Source organism: Hypanus sabinus, chromosome 25 (genome assembly GCF_030144855.1).
Source record: "Hypanus sabinus isolate sHypSab1 chromosome 25, sHypSab1.hap1, whole genome shotgun sequence".
NCBI lineage: Eukaryota > Metazoa > Chordata > Chondrichthyes > Myliobatiformes > Dasyatidae > Hypanus > Hypanus sabinus.
The window spans coordinates 34,558,825-34,580,969 of record NC_082730.1 but is presented as its reverse complement, the minus strand read 5'-3'; the positions used below and the strand labels follow the sequence as shown (position 1 = coordinate 34,580,969).

Below are 22,145 nucleotides of genomic sequence, written 5' to 3'. Positions count from 1 at the left end.
TCACAAACTTGATCACAAAGCCGTAAATTCCGTCATCCAAATCATATACAGAAACATGAAAAGAAGCTGTCCCATCACCAGCCTCTGAGAAGCACCACTAGACACTGGTAGTCAACTTGATAAGGCTCCCTTTATTACTGCTTTTTGCCTCCTGCCAGTTAGCCAATTTTCTTTACATGCTAGTATCGTTACAGTAGTACGATGGGCTATAATTTTGTTCATGTGTGGTATCTTGTCAAAGACCTTCTGAAAGTGCAAGTATGATAATGCATTTTGGTAAAAGGAGCAATAGTGCGGACTCTTATCTAAATGGGGAGAAGGTTCAAACATTAGAGGTGCAGAGGGACTTGGGACTCATGCAAGACTCCCAGAAGGTTCATTTACAGGTTGTGTCTGTGGTAAAGAAGGTAAATGCAATGTTGTCATTTATTTCAAGGGGAATAGAATGTAAAAGCAAGGAGGTAACGCTGACCTTTTATAAGACACTAATCAGACCACACTTAAAATATTGTCAATAGTTTTGGGCCCCATATCTCAGAAAGGAATCATTGGAGAGAGTCCAGAGGAGGTTCATGAGGATGATTCTGGGAAGGAAGGGGTTTACAGTTGAGGAGCATTTGGCAGCTTTGGGCCTGTATTCACTGGAATTTAGAAGAACATGGGGGGGATCTCACTGAAACCTACCAAATGTTGAAAGGACTTGATAGGCTTGATGTGGAGAGGATGTTTCCTAAGGTGGGGGTATCCAGAACTAGAGGGTACAGCCTCAAAATTGAAGGCTGATCCTTTAGAACAGAGGTAAGGAGGAATTTTTTTTAGCAATAGAGTAGTAAATCTGTGGAATGCTCTGCCACAGGTTGCAGCAGAGGCCAAGTCCACGTATATAGTTAAGGGAGAAGTTGACCATTTCGTGATTGGTCAGGGCTTCAAAGGATATGGCAAGAAGGCAGATATATGGGGTTGAGTGAGATCTGGGATCAGCCATGATGGAAAGGTGGAGCAGACTCGATGGGCTGAGTGGCTTAATTCTGCTGTTATGTCTTGTAGTCTTATGGTCTAAACCCTACCCAACAGCTCTAGCAAGCCTACACACAAGAATATTGATCTCCCTTGGTTCCTTTTTGTATAAGTCATACTTTCACCAGAAGAGATCCCAATTATCCAGAAATAGGAACCCCTGTCACCTGCGCCAATTCCTTAGCCATGCATTCATTGGCCAAATTATCCTATTGTTACCCTCATTGGTGAGTAGCACATGCAGCAATCCAGATATCATGTACTGAACTCCCTGTATTCCCTCTTCAGGACCTCATCTCCTTTCCTACCCACAGTACTCTGTGTTCGGGACACGCACATACATTATTTTTGCCTGATATTTTTGCACAGTACTGTATATGCCAATGTGAATTTATAAATCAGGTGGGAGCAAAGGATGTTGGGAATGTCAAGGGTGGAGTGGTGCGGGAGAGGCGGCAGAGGGCTGCCGGGGTGGAAGGTGGCGCAGGTGCAGACACGCCCAGCCCCGAGACACCAGACACGGTCATGTAATTCCAAACAATTGGTTTATTGATCACTACAGAATGTCTCTCTGGTGTGCCTCCCACTCCCTCCCTTTTTCCAACCATGATTCCCCTCTCCCTACCCCCTTCCCACTTTCAGTCCACAATAGAGACCCATATTACAATCAGGTTTACTCACATGTCATAAAATTTGTTTTTATTTGTGGAAGCAGTACAGTGCAATATATAAAATTATTACAGTATTATGCAGAAGTCTTAGGCACCCTAGCTACTGTATTAGCATACATGTGTCCAACACAGTTTTGCACAGTACTGTATGTCAATGCTAGGGATATGATCAGAGACATTCCTGACCCTGGCATCTGTGAGGTAACACACCACCTGGGTGTCTCTTTCATGTCCGTATAATCTCTTGTCTGCTCCTCTAATATTAGAGTTCCCTGTCACTACAGCACTCCCCTTGCCTCATCCCAGATTAAGTTCCACAACACATTAAATTTCCAGTTATTCTGCTAAGTCCCTGGGATAGTTTTGCTCTCTGTGTAATCTGGAGCTTAGTCAGACATTCTCAGTGTCGAGATTTTGATGAAGGCTTCTACACTGCCCCACATCACTGCATGTGTCTGTATCTTAAATCAGTAACTGGTACAAAATTCTAAGAAAATAATATAGTACATACAACATAACTTTCTAAAGATGGTCAAGCTGGATGATGAATAATATAATTTTTCATTGAGCACCCCAATTGTGGATGTGCATGTTTGTCTAAAGTAAATGAGAACTTCTATGTAAATCTTGATTAATGTTCATTAGTCCTAATCATTAGATGGCTGGTGTTGTAGTGGCGTCCGCACTAGAGTTCGAACTTGGCCGGTTCCCGGCACGCTGTCCATCCGTGCTGGGTTGAGCATTGAGCGAGCTACTCTGCCTCGTAAAATACAGACAAAAATGCTAAAGGAAAGGCAAGGTTGCCGCCCTGCGCACCACAAGGCACAGAAAGGAACAACCATTTTATTCTGGAACTAGTTTGTTTAGTATTTATGATTTTGTCACGTTAATTACACTAGATGTTTAATTTTGCTCTTTAATTTTAGCCTGCAGATTTGACTTCAAGTTGAAAGTAGCTCTATGTTTCCTTTACAGCCTCTACTCAGCATATAGGTAAGAAATGCCTTTCCTCTTTTCCAAGGCAATTCTGCTACAAAACTCTTTCTCGTTATTGCTTACCAGCTAAAGCCTACACATGGGCAAGATAAAGTCAGGCCGTTTGTTTATGGGGATGTAGCCAACGTTCATAATTTGTTCTGAATATAAAGGAGGGCCGAAGGCTTTTCTGGTGATCAATGTTTTTTTTTCCTTTGGAGACTCTCTTCCCTCCCTTCACTAGACTGTGCCTGAAAAAAAAGACTGGGTAAAAAAAAATTATTCTCTCATATAATGCATGAGATTCTCCAACGTAATTTTATGTCAATGGCTCCTCACAAGGGGCCAATCTCTTACTTCATTTCTAAGAATATTTATTATGTTTTGTGAATTTATGTGCAAATGCCCCAGAACACTCACACCACAATAGATTTGAATATTTTGAATGTGGTGCATAAATATGGAGTGCCCTAGCATCATTTACTGAATACTTATTATACTTTCTCATCAAAAAATCATCAACTTCTACCTTAAATGCGCTCAAGGACTTGGCCTCCACATCCATCTGTGGCAAAGAATTACACAGCTTCACCACCCTCTGGCTGAAAAAAATCCTTCTTATCTCTGTCTAATTGGAGTCCTATTCCCTGGCTGTTCTCTCTGGTCTCACCATTGGAAACATCCTCTTCATGTCCACTCTTTCTGGGCCTTACGGTATTTTGTAGGTTTCAATTGTTACGAACCCTGTAACTGGGTCACTTACCAGCAAAGATAGAGAGGTCCGTTGAAGTCTGATGATACTATTTTTAACAGTATTTATTAGTAAAAATACACAAAAATAATATCAATGCAAACATACAGATAATATACGTTGTCAATACTAAATCTAAAAGTGCGGGTATAATAATAATTAATAAGAAATAGCTCTATCGTTGTCTAGGGGATAATGTATTGTCTGATGGAAATATAAAAGTCACTCAGTTCATTCAGGCTGCAACCTTTGGTTGGAGTCAAGAGAGAGATTTTTAGAAACTTGCCGGCTTTTCCTTTTATGATTTTGATTCTTTGAGAGTTCTTTTGGTGTGGCCTCTCCTTTAGCTAAAGCCATTCTTCCATGGCGAGCCCGCCAATTCCCAGGCAAGGGAAAAGGATGCACGCGAGCCCCCCACCGGCTGTTGCTATTAAATGCTGTAATGGGATTTCTAGCGTTTCTCCTGGTGCATCTAAAGGGGTTGTTCCCCAGACACTCTTTTATCTTGACTCACGGGGTCTCAGATGTCAATCAGGTTGGGATGATGCAATCCCTCAACCAGCCCACTCTGGTCGTCCCCTGAGGGCTTCAATGAATAGTACATTGCAAGTAGGTTGCACAGCATCTCTTTAACTCTATCTTGATGGAAGGATCCTGGCAAATTGTGCTTTTTGAATGATAGCAGACGCTAGCCACTGTGGAATCTGCTATTTATTTAGCCTTGCACTGAACTTCTAGCTCCAAAGGAACATAATTGTCCCAGAATTGTGGATAACCGTATACTGTACACGATACCATGATTAATTTTATACAATAAACTCTAATTGAACTACTTACAAGGCTGCCTTCTTCCTACTTTACAACAGGTACTGAATTGTCACAAAACCCAGGTAAGAACTCAGCATTTTGAAGCATTTTATTCCTACATTATAGAATATTTATAGTGAATATGAAACTGATGCCTTTATTAGGCATGAAAATGTCTTCTTATTTCTCTTTTTCTTGAGAAAAAAAAGATCAGTGAAACGTTAACAGGGCAGAAAAAGAAATGGAAACCTTAAAGTCAATGGCTTAAAAGGTTGTCAGGTTCTTCTGTCTCTTTGTGAGAATTGATGAAAGTTTTGTGTTGATGAAGCAGCACATTGTTTCCACTTGTTCTTCTTAATAAGATGTGTGCATATTCAATCCATTACTATTCATGCACCTAATGTATTTTGCCATAATAAGATCATAAGACATAAGAGCAAAATTAGGCCATTTGGTGCATTGCGTCTGCTGCACCACTTCATCATGGCTGATCCATTTTCCCTCTCAGCCCCAGTCTCCTGCCTTCTCCCCATAACCCTTCATGCCCTGACCAATCAAAAATCCGTCAACCTCTTGTAAGTTTTGGAAATGTGCTGTCATGTATGTACAAATTTATATTTCTACATGTAAGTGGCCCAGATGGCTCTTTGAACTAACTCACTAAGAGATCTGTGATAGTACAATGAAGAATAGGCTTCATCCTTGATATTCTGTCCATTAAGATTAAGCAGAGGAAAAGCATAGGTTCATGCCCATTTTTCGTAGTCTGCAAGTCTGAAGGGTGTTCCATCTCCAACACTGAAAACATAGCTACTGGCAAATGATTCTATTATTATCTTTTTATATATTTTATAATCATTTTTTGCTTAATTGAATTCATTATCTCCTCCCCATAATAAGCAACCGCCTCAGAAACAGCTGAGTTGAAGTTTTGTTAGGTACTCAAGATAGGGGTGTGGGATCTAAACTGCGTTGAGCTTCTGTGAGAAGATCATATTTTATAAAACCTCAGCAGCCAGACTTCGTTTAGTTCTACTTGCATTGTAATGAGTTGAAGATCTTTATCCAAATCATGCAGAAGGTAAATTCCACTTAATTCAAACAACTTAGAAAAACTCAATGCGATAAAAAACTCAGCTGGTGAGGCAGCATCTACGGGAATTAATAAGCAGTCAGTGTTTCAGCCAAGACCCTTCTTCAGGACTGGAAAGGAAGGGGGAAGACACCAGAAGTTTTGGGGGGAGTGGAAGGAGGACAGCTAGAGGGTGATAGGTGAAGCCAAGTGCGTAGGAAAAGTAAAGGGCTGAAGAGAAAGGAGTCTGATAGGGGAGAAGAGTGGACTGTGGGGGAAAGGGAAGATGGAGCGACAGTAGGGGGGAGGTGACGGGCAGCTGAGGAGAAGGGTAAGAGGCTAGTGTCAGGCAATAAGAGGGAGGAAGAAGGAATACAAAAGTTACCAGAAGGAGAAATCGGTGTTCAAGCTATCAGTTTGGAGGCTACCCAGACTACTCTACCCTGAAAATGGCCTCATCGTGGCAAAGGAGGAGGCTATGGATTGATATGTAGGAACAGTGTGGGACTCTGATATGTGGGAACTCACTGGCCGCTGTGGAAAGTGACCAGAGAGTGAGCGGGCCAGTGAAGGAGTGGAGATTTGAGGCTTTGACTCGAGAGGGTTTGACGAGAAGAGGCTGAGGACGAGCTTCACTCCAAGTGAGGTAAGGCCGAGTAAGTTCCTTTCAAAGGAGAAAGTTTCAAAAGTTGAGGCAAGTATTGGGTAGGTCATGGCAGCTGAGATCGGCCCCGTCGTTTGTTCATCCTGCAGCATGTTGGAAATCAGGGATACTTCCAGTGTCCCTGACGACTATCTGTGCAGGAAGTGTGTCCAACTGCAGCTCCTGGCAGACCGCATTGAGCGTCTGGAGCTGCAATTGGATTCATACTGGAGCATCTGCGATGCTGAGAAAGTCGTGAATAGCACGTTCAGTGAGTTGGCCACACCGCAGGTAAAGGCTGCACAGGCAGAAAGGGAAGGGGTGGCCACTAGACAGCGTAGCAGTAGACAGGTAGTGCAGGAGTCCCCTGAGGTCATCTCCCTCATAAACAGATATACTTTTTTGGATACTGTTGGGTGAGATCTCTCATCAGGGGAAGGCAGCAGCAGCCGAGTTCATTGCACCATGGGTGGCTCTGTGGCACAGGAGGGAAGGAAAAGGAGTGGGAGAGCTATAGTGATAGAGGATTTGATTGTAAGGGGAATAGATAAGCGTTTCTGCGGACGCAAATGAGACTCCAGGATGGTATGTTGCCTCCCTGGTGCAAGGGTCAAGGATGTCTCTGAGCGGCTGCAGGACATTCTGGAATGGGAGGGTGAACAGTCAGTGGTCATGGTGCACATAGGTACCAACGATATAGGTAAAAAACAGGATGAGGTCCTACAAGGTGAATATAGGGAGTTAGGAGATAAACTAAAAAGTAGGACCACAAAGGTAATAATCTCTGGATTACTACCAGTGCCACATGCTAGTCAGAGTAGAAATAGGTGAATATTTCAGATGAATACATGGCTTGAAAAATGGTGCAAGGGGGAGGGATTCAAATTTCTGAGGCATTGGAACTAGTTCTGGGGGAGGTGGGACCAGTATAAATAGGACGGTCTGCACCTGGGCTGGACTGGAACCAATGTCCTAGGGGGAGCATTTGCTACTGCTGTTCAGGAGGCTTTAAACTAATGTGGCAGGGGGATGGGAACAAGTGCAGAGAGACAGAGGGGTGTAAAATGAGGGTAGAATTAATAAGTAGTACGGTGAAAAGTAAAAGTGACAGGCAGGCAAATCCAGGGCAAAAAGCAAAAAGAGCCACTTTTCAACATAATTGTATAAGGGCTAAGAGTGTTGTAAAAACAAGCCTGAAGGCTTTGTGTGTCAATGCGAGGAGCATTTGTAATAAGGTGGATGAATTGAATGTGCAGATAGTAGTTAATGAATATGATATAGTTGGGGTCACAGAGACATGGCTCCAGGGTGACCAAAGATGAGAGCTCAACATCCAGGGATATTCAATATTCAGGAGGGATAGACAGGAAAGAAAAGGAGGTGGGTAGCATTGCTGGTTAGAGAGGATATTAACGCAATAGAAAGGAAGGACATTAGCCTGGAGGATGGGTAATCGATATGGGTAGAGCTGCATAACACTAAGGGGCAGAAAACGCTGGTGGGAGTTGTGTACAGGCCACCTAACAGTAGTAGTGAGGTTGGGGATGGCATTAAACAGGAAATTAGAAGTGCGTGCAATAAAGGAACAGTAGTTATGATGGGTGACTTCAATCTACATATAGATTGGGTGAACCAAATTGGTAAGGGTGCTGAAGAAGAAGATTTCTTGGAATGTATGCAGGATGGTTTTCTGAACCAACATGTCGAGGAACCAACTAGAGAGCAGGCCATTCTAGATTGGGTATTGAGCAATGAGGAAGGGTTATTTAGCAATCTTTCGTACGAGGCCCCTTGGGTAAGTGACCATAATATGGTGAAATTCTTCATTAAGATGGAGAGTGACATAGTTAATTCAGAAACAAAGGTTCTGAACTTAAAGAAGGGTAACTTTGAAGGTATGAGACGTGAATTAGCTAAGATAGACTGGCAAATGATACTTAAAGGGTTGACGGTGGATATGCAATGGCAAGCATTTAAAGATTGCATGGATGAACTACAACAATTGTTCATTCCAGTTTGGCAAAAGAATAAACCAGGGAAGGTAGTGCACCCATGGCTGACAAGGGAAATTAAGGATAGTATCAAGTCCAAAGAAGAAACATATAAATTCGCAAAAAAAAGCAGCACACCTGAGGACTGGGAGAAATTCAGAGACCAGCAGAGGAGGACAAGGGGCTTATTGAGGAAAGGGAAAAAAGATTATGAGAGAAGGCTGGCAGGGAACATAAAAACTGACTGTAAAAGCTTTTATAGATACATGAAAAGAAAAAGATTGGTCAAGACAAATGTAGGTCCTTTACAGTCAGAAACAGGTGAATTGATCATAAGGAACAAAGACATGGCAGACCAATTGAATAACTACTTTGGTTCTGTCTTCAATAAGGAGGACATAAATAATCTTCCGGAAATAGTAAGGGACCGAGGGTCTCGTGAGATGGAGGAACTGAGGGAAATACATGTTAGTAGGGAAGTAGTGTTAGGTAAATTGAAGGGATTAAAGGCAGATAAATCCCCAGGGCCAGATGGTCTGCATCCCAGAGTGCTTAAGGAAGTAGACCAAGAAATAGTGGATGCATTAGTGATAATTTTTCAAAACTCCTTAGATTCTGGATTAGTTCTTGAGGATTGGAGGGTGGCTAATGTAACCCCACTTTTTAAAAAAGGAGGGAGAGAGAAACCGGGGAATTATAGACCGGTTAGTCTGACATCGGTGGTGGGGAAAATGCTAGAGTCGGTTATCAAAGATGTGATAACAGCACATTTGGAAAGAGGTGAAATCATCGGACAAAGTCAGCATGGATTTGTGAAAGGAAAATCATGCCTGACGAATCTTATAGAATTTTTTGAAGATGTACCTAGTAGAGTGGGTAGGGGAGAGCCAGTGGATGTGGTATATTTAGATTTTCAAAAGGCTTTTGACAAGGTCCCACACAGGAGATTAGTGTGCAAACTTAAAGCACATGGTATTGGGGGTATGTTATTGATGTGGATAGAGAATTGGTTGGCAGACAGGAAGCAAAGAGTGGGAGTAAACGGGACCTTTTCAGAATGGCAGACAGTGACTAGTGGGGTACCACAAGGCTCAATGCTGGGACCCCAGTTGTTTACAATATATATTAATGATTTAGCCAGCTCTGTATCCCATAGATGTCCTGCTGTAAACTATGACAACCTTATACATTATTCACCTCACTTCCAAACTTCCAAAGGAATTGACTGCATCTATTATAGGGCCAGATACAATTATTAACACCAACAGCAAGTATGCAAAATGTTGCATATGATAAACATGGGGAGAGAAGAAATACAATGTCTGAAGTCTTTGAAAGTAGGTCATTCCCAACATTCACCATCATTCCCACAATCCTGATTGAGAACCTGGGCCTCTGTACCTCCCTCTGCAATTGGATCCTCGACTTCCTAACCAGAAGACCACAGTCTGTGCAGGTTGGTGATAACATCTCCTCCTCGCTGACGATCAACACTGGTGCACCTCAGGGGTGTGTGCTTAGCCCACTGCTCTGCTGTCTATACCCATGACTGTGCGGCTAAGCACAGCTCAAATACCATTTATAAATTTGCTGATGATACAACCATTGTTGGTAGAATCTCAGATGGAGACGAGAAGGCATACAGGAGTGAGATATGCCAACTAGTGAAGTGGTGTCACAGTATCAACCTGGTACTCGATGTCAGTAAGATGAAAGAGCTGATTGCGGACTTCTGGAGGGGTAAGATGAAGGAACACATACCAATCCTCATAGAGGGATCAGAAGTGGAAAGAGTGAGCAGTTTCAAATTCCTGGGTGTCAAAATCTCTGAGGACCTAACCTGGTCCCAACATATCAATGCAGTTATAAAGAAGGCAAAACAGTGGCTATACTTCATTAGGAATTGGAAGAGATTTGGTATGTCAATAAAAACACTCAAAAACCTCTATAGATGTACTGTGGAGGGCATTCACAGTCTGGTATGGGAGGGGGCTACTACACAGGACCGAAAGAAGCTGCAGAAGGTCATAAATTTAGTTGGCTCTATCTTGGGTACTAGTCTACAAAGTACCCAGGATATCTCCAAGGAGCAGTGCCTCAGAAAGGCAGCATCTATTATTAAGGACCTCCAGCACCAGGGCATGCTCTTTTCTCACTGTTACTATTAGGTAGGACGTACAGAAGCCTGAAGGCACACACTCAGTGATTCAGGAACAGCTTCTTCCCCTCTGCTATCCGATTCCTAAATGAACACTACTTCACTTTTTAAATATATGTTCTGTTTTGCACTATTTTTAATTTATTCAATATATGTATACTGTAATTTATTTATTATTATTTTTCCTCTTCCTTCATGTTATATTCAGCATTGAACTGCTGCTGCTAAGTTAACACATTTGCGGGTGATAGTAAATCTGATTCTGGTATGCTAGGGCCAGACTTACTGTGCCCCAGCTTGGAAATGAAGCAGCAATCCTGACATTGATTTTCAGAGACTCTACAGAATTTTTCAGCCCTTCCTGACTTTAAAACTGCTAGTACGGAGGTACTGTTTTTGAGAAGAAAAAGCGATAGACCAAGTAATTACGGGGTACGCAGTCTGGCATCAGCGGTGGCCCAATAATTGGAATATATTTTGAAGGGCAGAAGAAATCATTATTTTGAAAGACTGGTTAAACAAGCACAGAGGAAATGCGTGGCGATGTGTCAGTGCTGGAGAAATACCATTAAGGGCGTAGACTGAGGGGACAAAGGGACTTATCCTTTTAGTAGAGAGCTCAATAATCAGAAGGACAGAGTTTTATGGAAACTGATTGTTTGAAATACTCAGCAAGTCAGGCTGTTTTAGTGGGAAGAGATAAATAGATAGAGATAGATAGAAATTGAGAGAGAGAGAAGGAAGCAGAGAACGAGAGAGAGAGAATTATTGTTTCAGTTTGAAGATCCTTTACAAATGAAGAGACACATAAGAACATAAAAAAACAGGAGCAGAAGTAGGCCATCTGGCCCTTCGAACCTGCTCCATCATTTGATAAAGTCATGGCTGATCTGACCATGGACTCATCTCCACCTACCTGCCTTTCCCCCATAATCCTTAATTCCGCCTACTATGCAAAAATCTATCCAAGCTTGTCATAAATATATTTATTGCGGTAGCCTCTAGTGCTTCATTGGGCAGTAAATTCCACAAATTCATCATTCTTTGGGAAAAGCAGTTCCTCCTCATCTCTGTCCTAAATTTACTCCCTTGAATCTTGAAGCCATGTCTGCTACTTCTAGCCACAGGAAGCCTGTAAGTCTGCGTCAGACACAAAATGCTGGAGTAACTCAGCAGGTTGGGCAGCATTGATGGAAAAGAGAAAACAGTCGGCTGGTGTCAGCCCAAAACGTTGACTGTTTACTCTTTTCCATTGATGCTGCCTGGCCTGCTGAGTTCCTCTAGCGTTTTGTGTGTGTTGCTCTGGAAAAAAGGCTAGTAAGCTGAGCCAATTTTGCAGATGGACTGACAGAAATCTAGATGGAAACGCAAGAGACTGCAGAAGCTGAAATTTTGGAGCGAAACATGATATGTCGGGGGAAATCTTTAGAAGAAGATGGACAGTTAATGATTCAGGCTAAGTTTGTTCACCTGGCTTCTGGCTGGAGGAGGGGCAAGAAACAGAATGAAGGGAGCTGGGGTGAGGGCAGAACAAACATTGTGGATCAGGAAGAGTGAGAAAAGCAAGGGGGGGGGGAGCAGTTTATCAGATGCTGGAGAATTCATTGCTTATTCTGTCAGGTTCTAGACTACCCAGATGGAATGTGAGGTGCTGGTCCTCTAGTACAGCCGAAGGGTCTCAGACCGAAACATCGATCAATTCTCTAGTTCTCACCATAGATACTGCCTAAGCTGATGATTCCCTCCAGCATCCTCCGAGAAATCAAGTTACCTGAAGTTGCAGAATTCAATATTAGTTTCAAAAACAAGTTGCAGCCTGGCCAGATGGAAGTTGGGGAGCTGTTCTTCAGGCTTGTGCTGGGCCTCATTGTAATGGTGCAGCGGAGTGGGGGACTTAGAGTGGCAGACGGTGGGAAGCTTAGGGTCACTCACCCCTGCAGACCGATACAAGCTGGAGTTCACTGTCCAGCTGTTTCCATTCATTCACTGCTCAGATAACATTGTTCACAACCTATCCTCATGGTCACTATTTACATCATCAGAGACATCTCCCCCACCCTCCCTGCAAATTATCGAGTTTTTTTGTCTCTTCCCAATTTTGATGACCTGAAATGTTAATTCTGTTTCTCTTCTCACAGATGCAATCTGACCTACTGAGCATTTCCTGTTTTCATTATATCTCCAGTTTTTTTTTAAATTTTCATGTCTGAGACTCTTACAATTTCTTTTGTAAAATTATTTAACAACATAGTTTGTGATGAATATTGCACTGCCAGTAGCAAAACAAATTTGCTGTTTGTGTCTATGAATAATTATTTTTTTTATGGTTAGCAGGTAACATTTATGTTTTATATAACACATTTAATGTAGAAAAAAGTCTTAAGGTGCTTCACAGAAGCACGAAGAGAATTTATCTGCAAAGTAAATGGAGGAGAGCTTTGTCAAAAAGCCAGCACAATTATATATATCAGAGCAAAAAGATTGCAAGGGACAAAACTGGTCCTCAGGAAGACCAGAATGGAGCCAAAACAGGTGGGGGAGATCTTAAATAAATTCTTTGCATCTGTACTTACTCAGGAAACAAACACAGAGTATATAAAAGCGAGGCAAACTGGCATCAACTTCATGAACCCCGTACAGATTACAGAGGAGGAGGTGTTTGTTACCCTGAGGTAAATCCCCAGGGCCTGACAACGTGTGCCCACAGTCACTACAGGAGGCAGTGCAGAAATTGCCAGGGCCCGAGCAGAGACATTTAAAACATCCTTAGCAACAGGAGAGGTACCAGATGACTGGAGGATGGTCAACGAAGTTCCGCTGTTCAAAAAGGGTCTAAACATAAACCAGGAGATTATAGGCCGGTGAGTCTGACATCAGTTGTGGGAAAGTTATTGGAAGGTATTCTAAGGGAGCAGATATAAAAATATTTTGATGGACATGGACTGATTAAGGATAGTCAGCATGGCTTTGTGCATGGTAGGTCATGTCTAACCAATCTTATAGAGTTTTTTGAGGAAGTTATCAGGAAAGTGGATGAAGGCAAGGCAGTGGATGTTGTCTAGATGGACTTTAGTGAGGCACTTGACAAGGTCCTGCATGGGAGGGTGGTCAAGAAGGTTCAATTGCTCGGCATTCAGGATAAGGTAGTAAATTGGATTAGACGTTGGCTTTGTGGGAAAAGCTGGAGAGTGGTCGTAGAGAGTTGTCTCTCTGACTGGAGGCCTGTGACTAGTGGTGTGCCACAGGGATCGGTGCTGCGTCCTTTGTTGTTTGTCATCTGTATCAATGATCTGGATGATAACGTGGTTAAATAGATCAGCAAATTTGTGGAAGACACCAAGATTAGGGGTGTAGTGGCCAGCAAGGAAGGCTTTATGGATTGCAGTGGGATCTACATCAGCTGGAGAAACGGGCTGAGAAACGTTGAATGGAATTTAAAGCAGACAAGTGCGAGGTTTTGCACTTCAGTAGGTACAGCCAGGGTTGGTCTTACACAGCAAGTGGCGGGGCACTGAGGAGTGTGGCAGAGCAACGGATCTGGGAATACAGGTATGTGATGTCACAGGTAGATAGGGTGATAAAGAAAGCTTTTGACACATTGGCCTTCGTAAGCCAATCTACTGAGTACAGGAGATGGGTTGTTACGTTGAAGTTGTAAGAGACATTGGTGAGGTCTAATTTGGAGTATTGTGTGCAGTTTTGGTCACCTACCTACAGGAAAGATGTAAATAAGTTTGAAAGAGTGCAGAGAAAATTCACAAGGATACTGCTCAGCCAGGAGGACCTGAGATAGGGAAAAATTGAATAGCTTAGAAATGTGTTCCTTAGAATGTAGAAGATTCAGAGGGGATTTGACGGAGGTATACTAAATTATGAGGGGTATAGAGAGGGTAAATGCAAGCAGGCTTTTTCCACTGAGGTTGAGTGGGACAGCACCCAGAGGTCATGAGTTAATGGTGAAAGGTGAGAAGCTTAAGGGGAACTTGAGGGGTAACTTCTTCACTCAGAGGGTCGTAAGAGTATGGAATGAGCTGCCAGTGCATGTAGTGCAGGTGAGCTCGATTTCAACATTGAAGAGAAGTTTGGATAGGTACATGGATAGTAGGGATATAGAGGGCTATGGTGCCAGTGCAGGTTCATGGGAGTAGGCAGTTTAAATGGTTTCGGTATGGACTAGATGGGCCAAAGGGCCTGTTTCTGTGCTGTACGTCTCTATGGTTCTATGACTCTTGGTCAAAGTATAATATACTAAATTTTATATTCTTAATTCTGGAAGTGATTAGAATATTAACAGGAGTTATAGAGCTGGGTCCCATCTTCTATGTAAACTATACTGGACACAGACATTATGTTGATGTACAGTTGTAGGCCTCCATTAGTCTCGATAGACCATGGATTTGCACCTTGGAAAGGTTCCAGGGCACAGGCCTGGGCAGGGTTGTATGGGAGACCAGCAGTTGCCCAAGCTGCAAGTCTCCCCTCTTCACGCCACCGATGTTGTCCAAGGGAAGGGCATTAGTGATATACCAAGAAAATCATAAAATTGAAGCTTAATATTTCAATGTTTAGATACAGGGGTTCCCAACTATTTTTATGCCATGAGTCAATATCATTAACCAAGGGGTCCATGGACCTGTGGTTGGGAACTTAGGATCAGAATCAGGTTTATTTTCACCGGCACGTGATGTGAAATTTGTTGACTTAGCAACAGCAGTTCAATGCAATACATAATCTAGCAGAGAGAGAAAAAATAATAAATAAAACAATAATAAATAAACAAGTAAAACAATTACGTATATTGAATAGATTGTTTAAAAATGTGCAAAAGCAGAAATACTGTATATTAAAAAAGTGAGGTAGTGTCCAAAGCTTCAATGTCCATTCAGCAATCGGATGGCAGAGGGGAAGAAGCCGTTGCTGAATTGCTGAGTGTTTGCCGTCAGGCTTCTGTACCTCCAACCTGATTGTAACAGTGAGAAAAGGGGGTGCCCTGGGTGCTGGAGGTCTTTATCAATGGACTCTGCCTTTCTGAGACACCGCTCCCTAAAGGTGTCCTGGGTACTTTGTAAGCTAGTACCCAAGATGGAGCTGACTAGATAGACAACCTTCTGCAGCTTCTTTCAGTCCTGTGCAGTAGCCTCTCCATACCAGACAGTGATGCAGCCTGTCACGATGCTCTCCATGGTACAACTATGGAAGTTTTTTCCTGGCTTAGAAGTTAAGTGGTGAGCTACAAATTAAAAAAATATATATCATAATTTTTTAGCTGAGGGAAAAGGTAAATATTTCTTCATAATTAATATCCTTTAAATATTTCTTACAAAGCAATTGCAAGATAAGCTTCATTCTATTTTTCAATGGATATCAAAATGTATGATGATCCCTCAAAATGATACAGTATAATATAATAGAATGTAATACAGTATTATAGTTTATTATTATTATTATTATTAATGCCTATTATGTTCACATTAATGCACTATGGATTATATTTTATTCAAACAGCCATAATCTCAATAGTCTGATTTTGTTAGACTATTTCAGTGAGTAGTTATTTATGCTCATTTTCATTTCATCCACGCTTTTACTTGAGAACTATATTTGATAAATACACATAGTTCTCAAACTTGTATCGTCGCTCGAGTGAAGGTCGCCATGTTTGTCAAGCTTTGAAACTGAAGATAGTTGCTTCTGTTTTGTCTGACATTTTCTTGGCCTGAATCTGTGAACTTGCTCTATGTCCATTCATCAAGTTAAGAGTGGACAGAAGCAAAAAGCATGGTTATTTTTGTTACACACACAAAATGCTGGTGGAACGCAGCAGGCCCGGCAGCTTCTATAGGGAGAAGCGCTGTCAACATTTCGGACCGAGACCCTTTGTCAGGACTAACTGAAAGGAAAGATAGTAAGAGATTTGAAAGTAGAAGGGGGAGGGGAAAATGTGAAATGATAGGAGAAGACCAGAGGGGGTGGGGTGAAGCTGAAAGCCAGAAAGGTGATTGGCAAAAGGGATACAGAGCTGGAGAAGGGAAAGGATCATGGGACGGGAGGCCTCGGGAGAAAGAAAGGGGGAGGGGAGCACCAGAGGGAGATGGAGAACAGACAGAGTGACTTTGGCAAGTACTCTCCTACCCCCACCAATGAACCCTTCTCCCGTCTTCAACCCTTCTCCTCTTCATGGACACCCCGCTCTGGTCTTCTACTTGCTCTGGATCTCTTTATTGTTAATTGCCGACACAACATCAACCGTCTCGACTTCACCACACTGTGTTCCAATTCCAACCTCAAACTGCCCATCACTCTGCCTGTTCTCCATCTCCCTCTGGTGCTCTTCTGGCTTCAGTCTTGTCGCTGTCTGTTCTGATATTGTTAGGTTGTGTGGGGGGGTTGCATTCAAGAAAACAATGAAATGGCGCACTGCTGTTTGACAGCGTTTTCAGATTTCTCCGGTTACCCCGTCCACACTGATCTGCCCAAGTGGGGGTTCTCAAAATGACACACCTTGGAGAGCGTTTCTGAAAAGCTCCGGTTTCGGGGGACGAAAACGCTGTTTTAGTGTGGATGGAGGGTAAAAACAAAGAGCAAAAGCTTCGGTTATGGATTTATCCAGTGTAGTGTGGACGTGGCCTCAGACAGCTGTTTGAACTAGGTAATCACCATTTTGTAACTGTATCTACAAGTTTAAACTCGGTGGATCTCCACAGCATAGGGGTTTTAAAAATTTGAAGTGTTACCCACACATTGAAGAAAAATTAATGAATAAATTTCTCTGCATATTTATTCTCTTCCCATTTTTCCCTACCTGCCCACTCTTAATTTGAAGAACAAACATAGGACAAGTTCAAAGACCATGTGTTTCTATATTCAGGCTGATTGTAGTTGTCATATCTTCAACTAACATCTGGAGAAAGAATTATATTTTTCTATTTTGGGAATAATAGAGGGTGTGGAGCTGTCTGCTTTCTTGTTACAGTTCATTAACACGAATACAGAATGAGACTGGTCAGCCAAGTGAGAAATGAGTCAGTCTCCTAGAAACACGGAAATATTGCTGCGAATAACCTTCTGACCAAAAATTAGTACTTGACAAGTTAATGCACTGTGGCATTGCTGTTTAACCTTATCACATCTCAGTGAATGTCAGGAACTGCCAGAGATCTGTTTCTTCCCACAAACAAAGGCTGAATGCAATTTTCCACTGAGGTCTAACCTATGTTCTGTACAAATACATCATCACTAATGTAATTGAGAGATAAAAAAAAAACCATTGACTTTCCTTTAAACAAACATTCCCTCACAGGATGCTGCCCTCTGTGCAAAGTTTTCTGTTGCCAAGCCACATGAAGGAGTTTTTAGCATGTATCATTTCTTTTCATGATACCTCTTGTGATGAAGTTAATTAAATGAGTGTTGAAGCCAATTCTTTAAGAGACTAATGAAGTGGTTCAAAGATAATGCTGTGCCGAGGGAGAAGAGGGTAAAGCCTCTTTGGAAATGCCACTTCAGCCACTGTTTCATGATGATCATCGTCACAGTTTTCAAACAGATGCCACTAGCACAAAGCAAAACACAAAAGTATAAAAGAACTTTGCTGTATGTGATATTTTTATATGTCAGTAATGTTATATCACTGGTTACCTGCACTTCACTCCTTCTGTAGCTATTATGCTATATTCTGCATTGTTATTGTTATATCCTGTCCTACATCAATACAATGTGTAATAAGACCATAAGAAGTAGGCCATTTGGCCCATCAAGTCTGTTCCACCATTTCATCATGTCTAAACCATTATTCCTCTCAGCCCCAATCTCCCATCTTCTTCCCCTATCCCTTCATGTGTTGGAGTGGTGAATCTTTCAACCTTTGCCTTAAATATACATAAAGACTTGGCCTCCACAGTTTCCTATGGCAATAAATTACACAGATTCAGCACTCTCTGGCTTAAAAAATTCCTCCTCATCTCCATTCTAAAAGGATGTCCCTCTATTCTAAGGTTGTGTCCTCTGTCCTCGACTCCCCCGCCAAAGGAAAGCTCTTCTCCCCCTCAACTCCATCAAGACCCTTAACCATTTGATGGGCAATAATCTGATCTGTATGAACATTACCCAAGGCAAAGTTTTCACTGCATCTCAACTAGTATAAACCAACTCCAATTCCAATTCTATTCCCAATTGTCAATCTATGCACTGAGACTAACCTCAAATGTTATTTTTGTCATAACCTCATTCTATCCTGTCCTCTTGATTGTTCACAAAGAAATCTCACCATTCTTGTGAATCATCCCAAAGACCTCTGGTGTCTGTCATTCATTTATTAGCATTAATTTGACTGATAAATAATAATTGTTTCCTTAACAGCTTTTGCGTTTATTTCTGAACTTTCCCTTTTTGTCCCTTTTCTTGATTCTGTTCTTTTTTTTTTCACCCACTTTGTGTCCCTGTGCAATCCCACTATAAAATGCTGGAGAAATGCACTAGCACCTTCTCAAGGGCAATAAATGATAGCCCTTCCAGTGAAACCAAAATCCATTGGAAGAATCAGTGTTTTAAAAAAGCATGTAGATTTAATTGGGAGAGAAATGGAGGAAAATATCTCTGATACAGTAATACCAAATGGGTTAATTTTGCATCTAGAAGCCGATTATGTCTGTGTTATGTGTTGCTAATAGCAGGACTGAAAGATACGTACAGCAGGCCAGGCTATATTAGTAGAAAGAGCAAAACGGACCCAAAAACAGACAGAAGCTGGGCAGAATGACCATTTCTAATGGTAGACAAAAGGACTGAGTTACTAAAGGTTTGAGAATTTGACTTTTATGTCCAGAAGGCTGTAGCATATTTTGCTCAATATCTGGACTTGTACTGGGCAATGATTACATGGATGAGGCAACAGAGTGTTACCTAAACCAGATGTAATCATGAGCTTCAGCTAAGGAGGGGAACTTCTAAAAATTTTGAAAGTAAGTAATTCTACCAAGGATAAAGCCAAGGTGTGATAAGCTGAAAGGAAAAATAGTCATTGAGTAATATGTGAATATTAAGCAGAATATACAGTATCTTCATCTTTTGCGGATTATCATGGAAGATCCCTTTTATGAATATTTCCTTAACCCTAACTACTTACAAAAGTAATAAATAGTTATCGATAGAAGGTAGTATGAGCATGCAAATGTATTTTTCACTGTGATTTTAAAGTTCAACAAAGTTGCTATCTGATAAGCTAACTGTTCCCATTTTATTATTCAACAGAGGCCCAAGAACACCAAAAGACTCACGAGCCTATTGGGACTGCACCATTATGTTACAATTTTAAGTCAACTCTTGCGATATTAGTAATTTCACATTTTGCTTAAAGTGAGAAATACACTGGAATTAATTTCACTCAATACAGCTTTGTCTGGTTTATCTGTTGAGAAAGTTCTCTTGGAACAGTTTAACTACTTTGATCAGTGAGCTTAAGATACTCTGATCCAAAATAAAATCAAACCCTAAGAAGTGTATAGCCAAGAAACTAACAGTCTGTTTGTCTGTCAATCTTGTTGGTTAATCCAAAGGTTGTTTAAAATGAGAGAAAGTCAACAGGGTTTGAGAGGAACGTGTATATTTCAAAAACAAAGGATAAGAACAAATGTAAAAAATCATTGTATTTCATAAAGGGGTGAATCTATGGAACAGTTGTAGTGAGAATTTAAAAACATGCACTACACTTAAGTTTAAAAAATTATTTAAAAATAATTTAATGAATAAGTATAAAATACATGATTTAAAATGAGTGGAAGTAATGTAAATAAATGATGGAATTGGATTTTGTGTTAAAAGATTATGAATTTTTTTGTTTTGATGTGATTATTGACGCAAAATATGTTATTGTACATGTAAGAGGGGTAGGCGTAATAAGTTGTAGCTTCAGCCTACACCCTTCCAGTCTGACTGAAATAGAATGATTTTTTACATTTGTTCTTATCCTTTGTTTTAAAGAATATCTATGTTTTTTGTTGTAATTTTGTCTTATGAAATCATCGTTGAAAATGATGCTTTTTGTTATGTTTGTACTGACTGAAATAAGATTTCATTCATTCATTCATATCAATTCACCTCTGTGTCTTTGTAGAAGATTAATCTATATTCTTCCTACATTGTCTTATCGTATTTTGAATGAACATGGCCTGAATTTTGCAGTTGGTGACAAATGTATGGTTTCTGCAACTCATTGTATTTACATTTATTCATTAGCTTTTGCACTGTAACATGGTTGTGAATGCAAACTCATCCACAACTGTGAGCTGAACAAGTATTTTCTTAACCAGAAATAATTCTTCCAAGCCGGCTGGAGTTAGAATGGTTAATTCAACTCAAATCAAAATTAGAAAGCAAATTAGAGGTAGGAGGAGATGTGACTAAGGGAGAGGGAGGAAGTGTGAGAGAGAAAAAGGGAGAGGGAGAGGGAGAGAGGAAAGGAAAAGGTAAAACTTAGTATTTTTATTTTTGATTCAAAATCTCCAGCACTACTAAATCCTGAATCCATGCTTGTAAATGTTAATTTTCAGTTCAGGGAGACCTTTTAGTACAGCAATTAAGAGTGTAAGTAATATCTTAACTTGGGTTTAGTTGTTGTTAAGCAAACTCCAGGCCACTAACTTTTACTGGAATGGTTTCTAAGGCACTGTGGCGACCCACTTTCTGCGCAGGCGAACCGGCTCACAAATAGCCCCGCGGTGGGGGGGGGGGGGGGGACTTTGGTAACGCGCCTCCGACGTCATTTCCGCCCGGAGAGGGCGGGCGCTAGGGATTTAAATGCCAGCGCCACGAAGTTTGAATAAACTAGTCTCGAAACAACTTACTGACTGTGTGTAGCACATCGCTACAGCACCAACAATTCTCTGTTTCTGGGATGTTGAAGAACAGAAGTGTATAAAGGCTTAAAATTGAGGGAAACAAATAAACCAAAAAATAACATACTTTGTAAATTTCTACCATTCTTGAACTACTTTCAAAACCTTTGATTTGGTGTTAAAGTACAGATGTTGGCTAATAACATAAATCACTATGTGATAAGGATTTTTTTCCATCTTTCTTTCTTTACCAAACAGCTTCAACTTTGGTAGTGAGTTTAGCTTCTTTTTTTATAATAAAATTATTACAATTCATATTGCAATTTAATTAATGTACAATATAGAGTACTGCTATTGCAAGTGTGATTTAAACATAATGTATTTGGTACTATTCTATATTTTTATTCATAATATATATCCTCGTGCTCTATATTCTACATGAAAATTAATAAAAATATTGAAAAAGAAAGTAAATTTCTTGTGTGTAATTTATTTTAATACACATTATATTAAAGTTAATGGGTTTTGAAGGAACATTCCCAAAGATTCCCAAGGAAAACTTAGGAAGGAAATATATAAACGTGAACAACACACACAAAATTCAGGAGGAACTCAGAAAGTCTAGCAGCATCTTTGGAAAGGAATAAACAGTCACCGTTATGGGCCAAGATCCTTCATCTGGACTGGAAAGGAGGGTGAAGAATAAGAAGGTGGGGGAGTGGAAGGAGTACAAGTTGGCAGGTGATAGGTGAAACCAAGTGAGGGAGAAAGCTGATGGATGGGAGAGGATTGAAGTGAGAAGCTGGGAGATGATAGTGGGGTAAAGCACTGGAGAGAAATGAATCTGGTAGGAGGGGTCAGTGGATCATGGGTGAAAGGGAACGATGAGGGTGCCACCTTTTACTACGCTGAGATTCATTTTCTTACACGCATCCACAATAGACCTCCAAGAGGACCACAACCCTTGTAGGGTTTGGAGGTTTGAGTGTCTCAATGACCCAGAGGGATATGTTGGCAGGAATCAGGACTTTGTGCTTTGGCTCTTGGTAGGGTCACCCATGCCAAACAGGTCAAAGGGTAGAGGCCAAACTAAGAGTGGACCAAGGCTCAAGGCTAACAACCCTGACAGGTAAAACAAAATTGTTACAGATGCAGCAATGAAGAATCCCTCTACGTCTGAGTGTTTCTGAGTGCCTACCTGGGACGTGCAAGACGGACAGCAGTGAAA

The 22,145-nt window shown here is 41.2% G+C and overlaps 1 protein-coding gene across 4 annotated transcripts in view; it reads left to right on the top strand.

The window, feature by feature from the left end:
* Positions 1-21,365, top strand: part of LOC132381159 (peptidase inhibitor 16-like) — a 46,004-nt gene extending 24,639 nt beyond the window's left edge. The window contains exons 6-8 of one of the 4 annotated variants that reach the window (XM_059950442.1): positions 2,664-2,681; positions 4,281-4,304; positions 19,335-21,365. In XM_059950442.1, coding sequence (XP_059806425.1) covers positions 2,664-2,681; positions 4,281-4,304; positions 19,335-19,438 — 146 coding nt within the window. In that variant the 3' untranslated portion in view covers positions 19,439-21,365. Of the gene's footprint in view, positions 1-2,614; positions 2,682-4,280; positions 4,305-19,334 lie in introns of all 4 variants that reach the window. The other 3 variants (XM_059950445.1, XM_059950443.1, XM_059950444.1) reach the window with 3 other exon arrangements.
* The last annotated feature ends 780 nt before the right edge of the window (positions 21,366-22,145 follow it).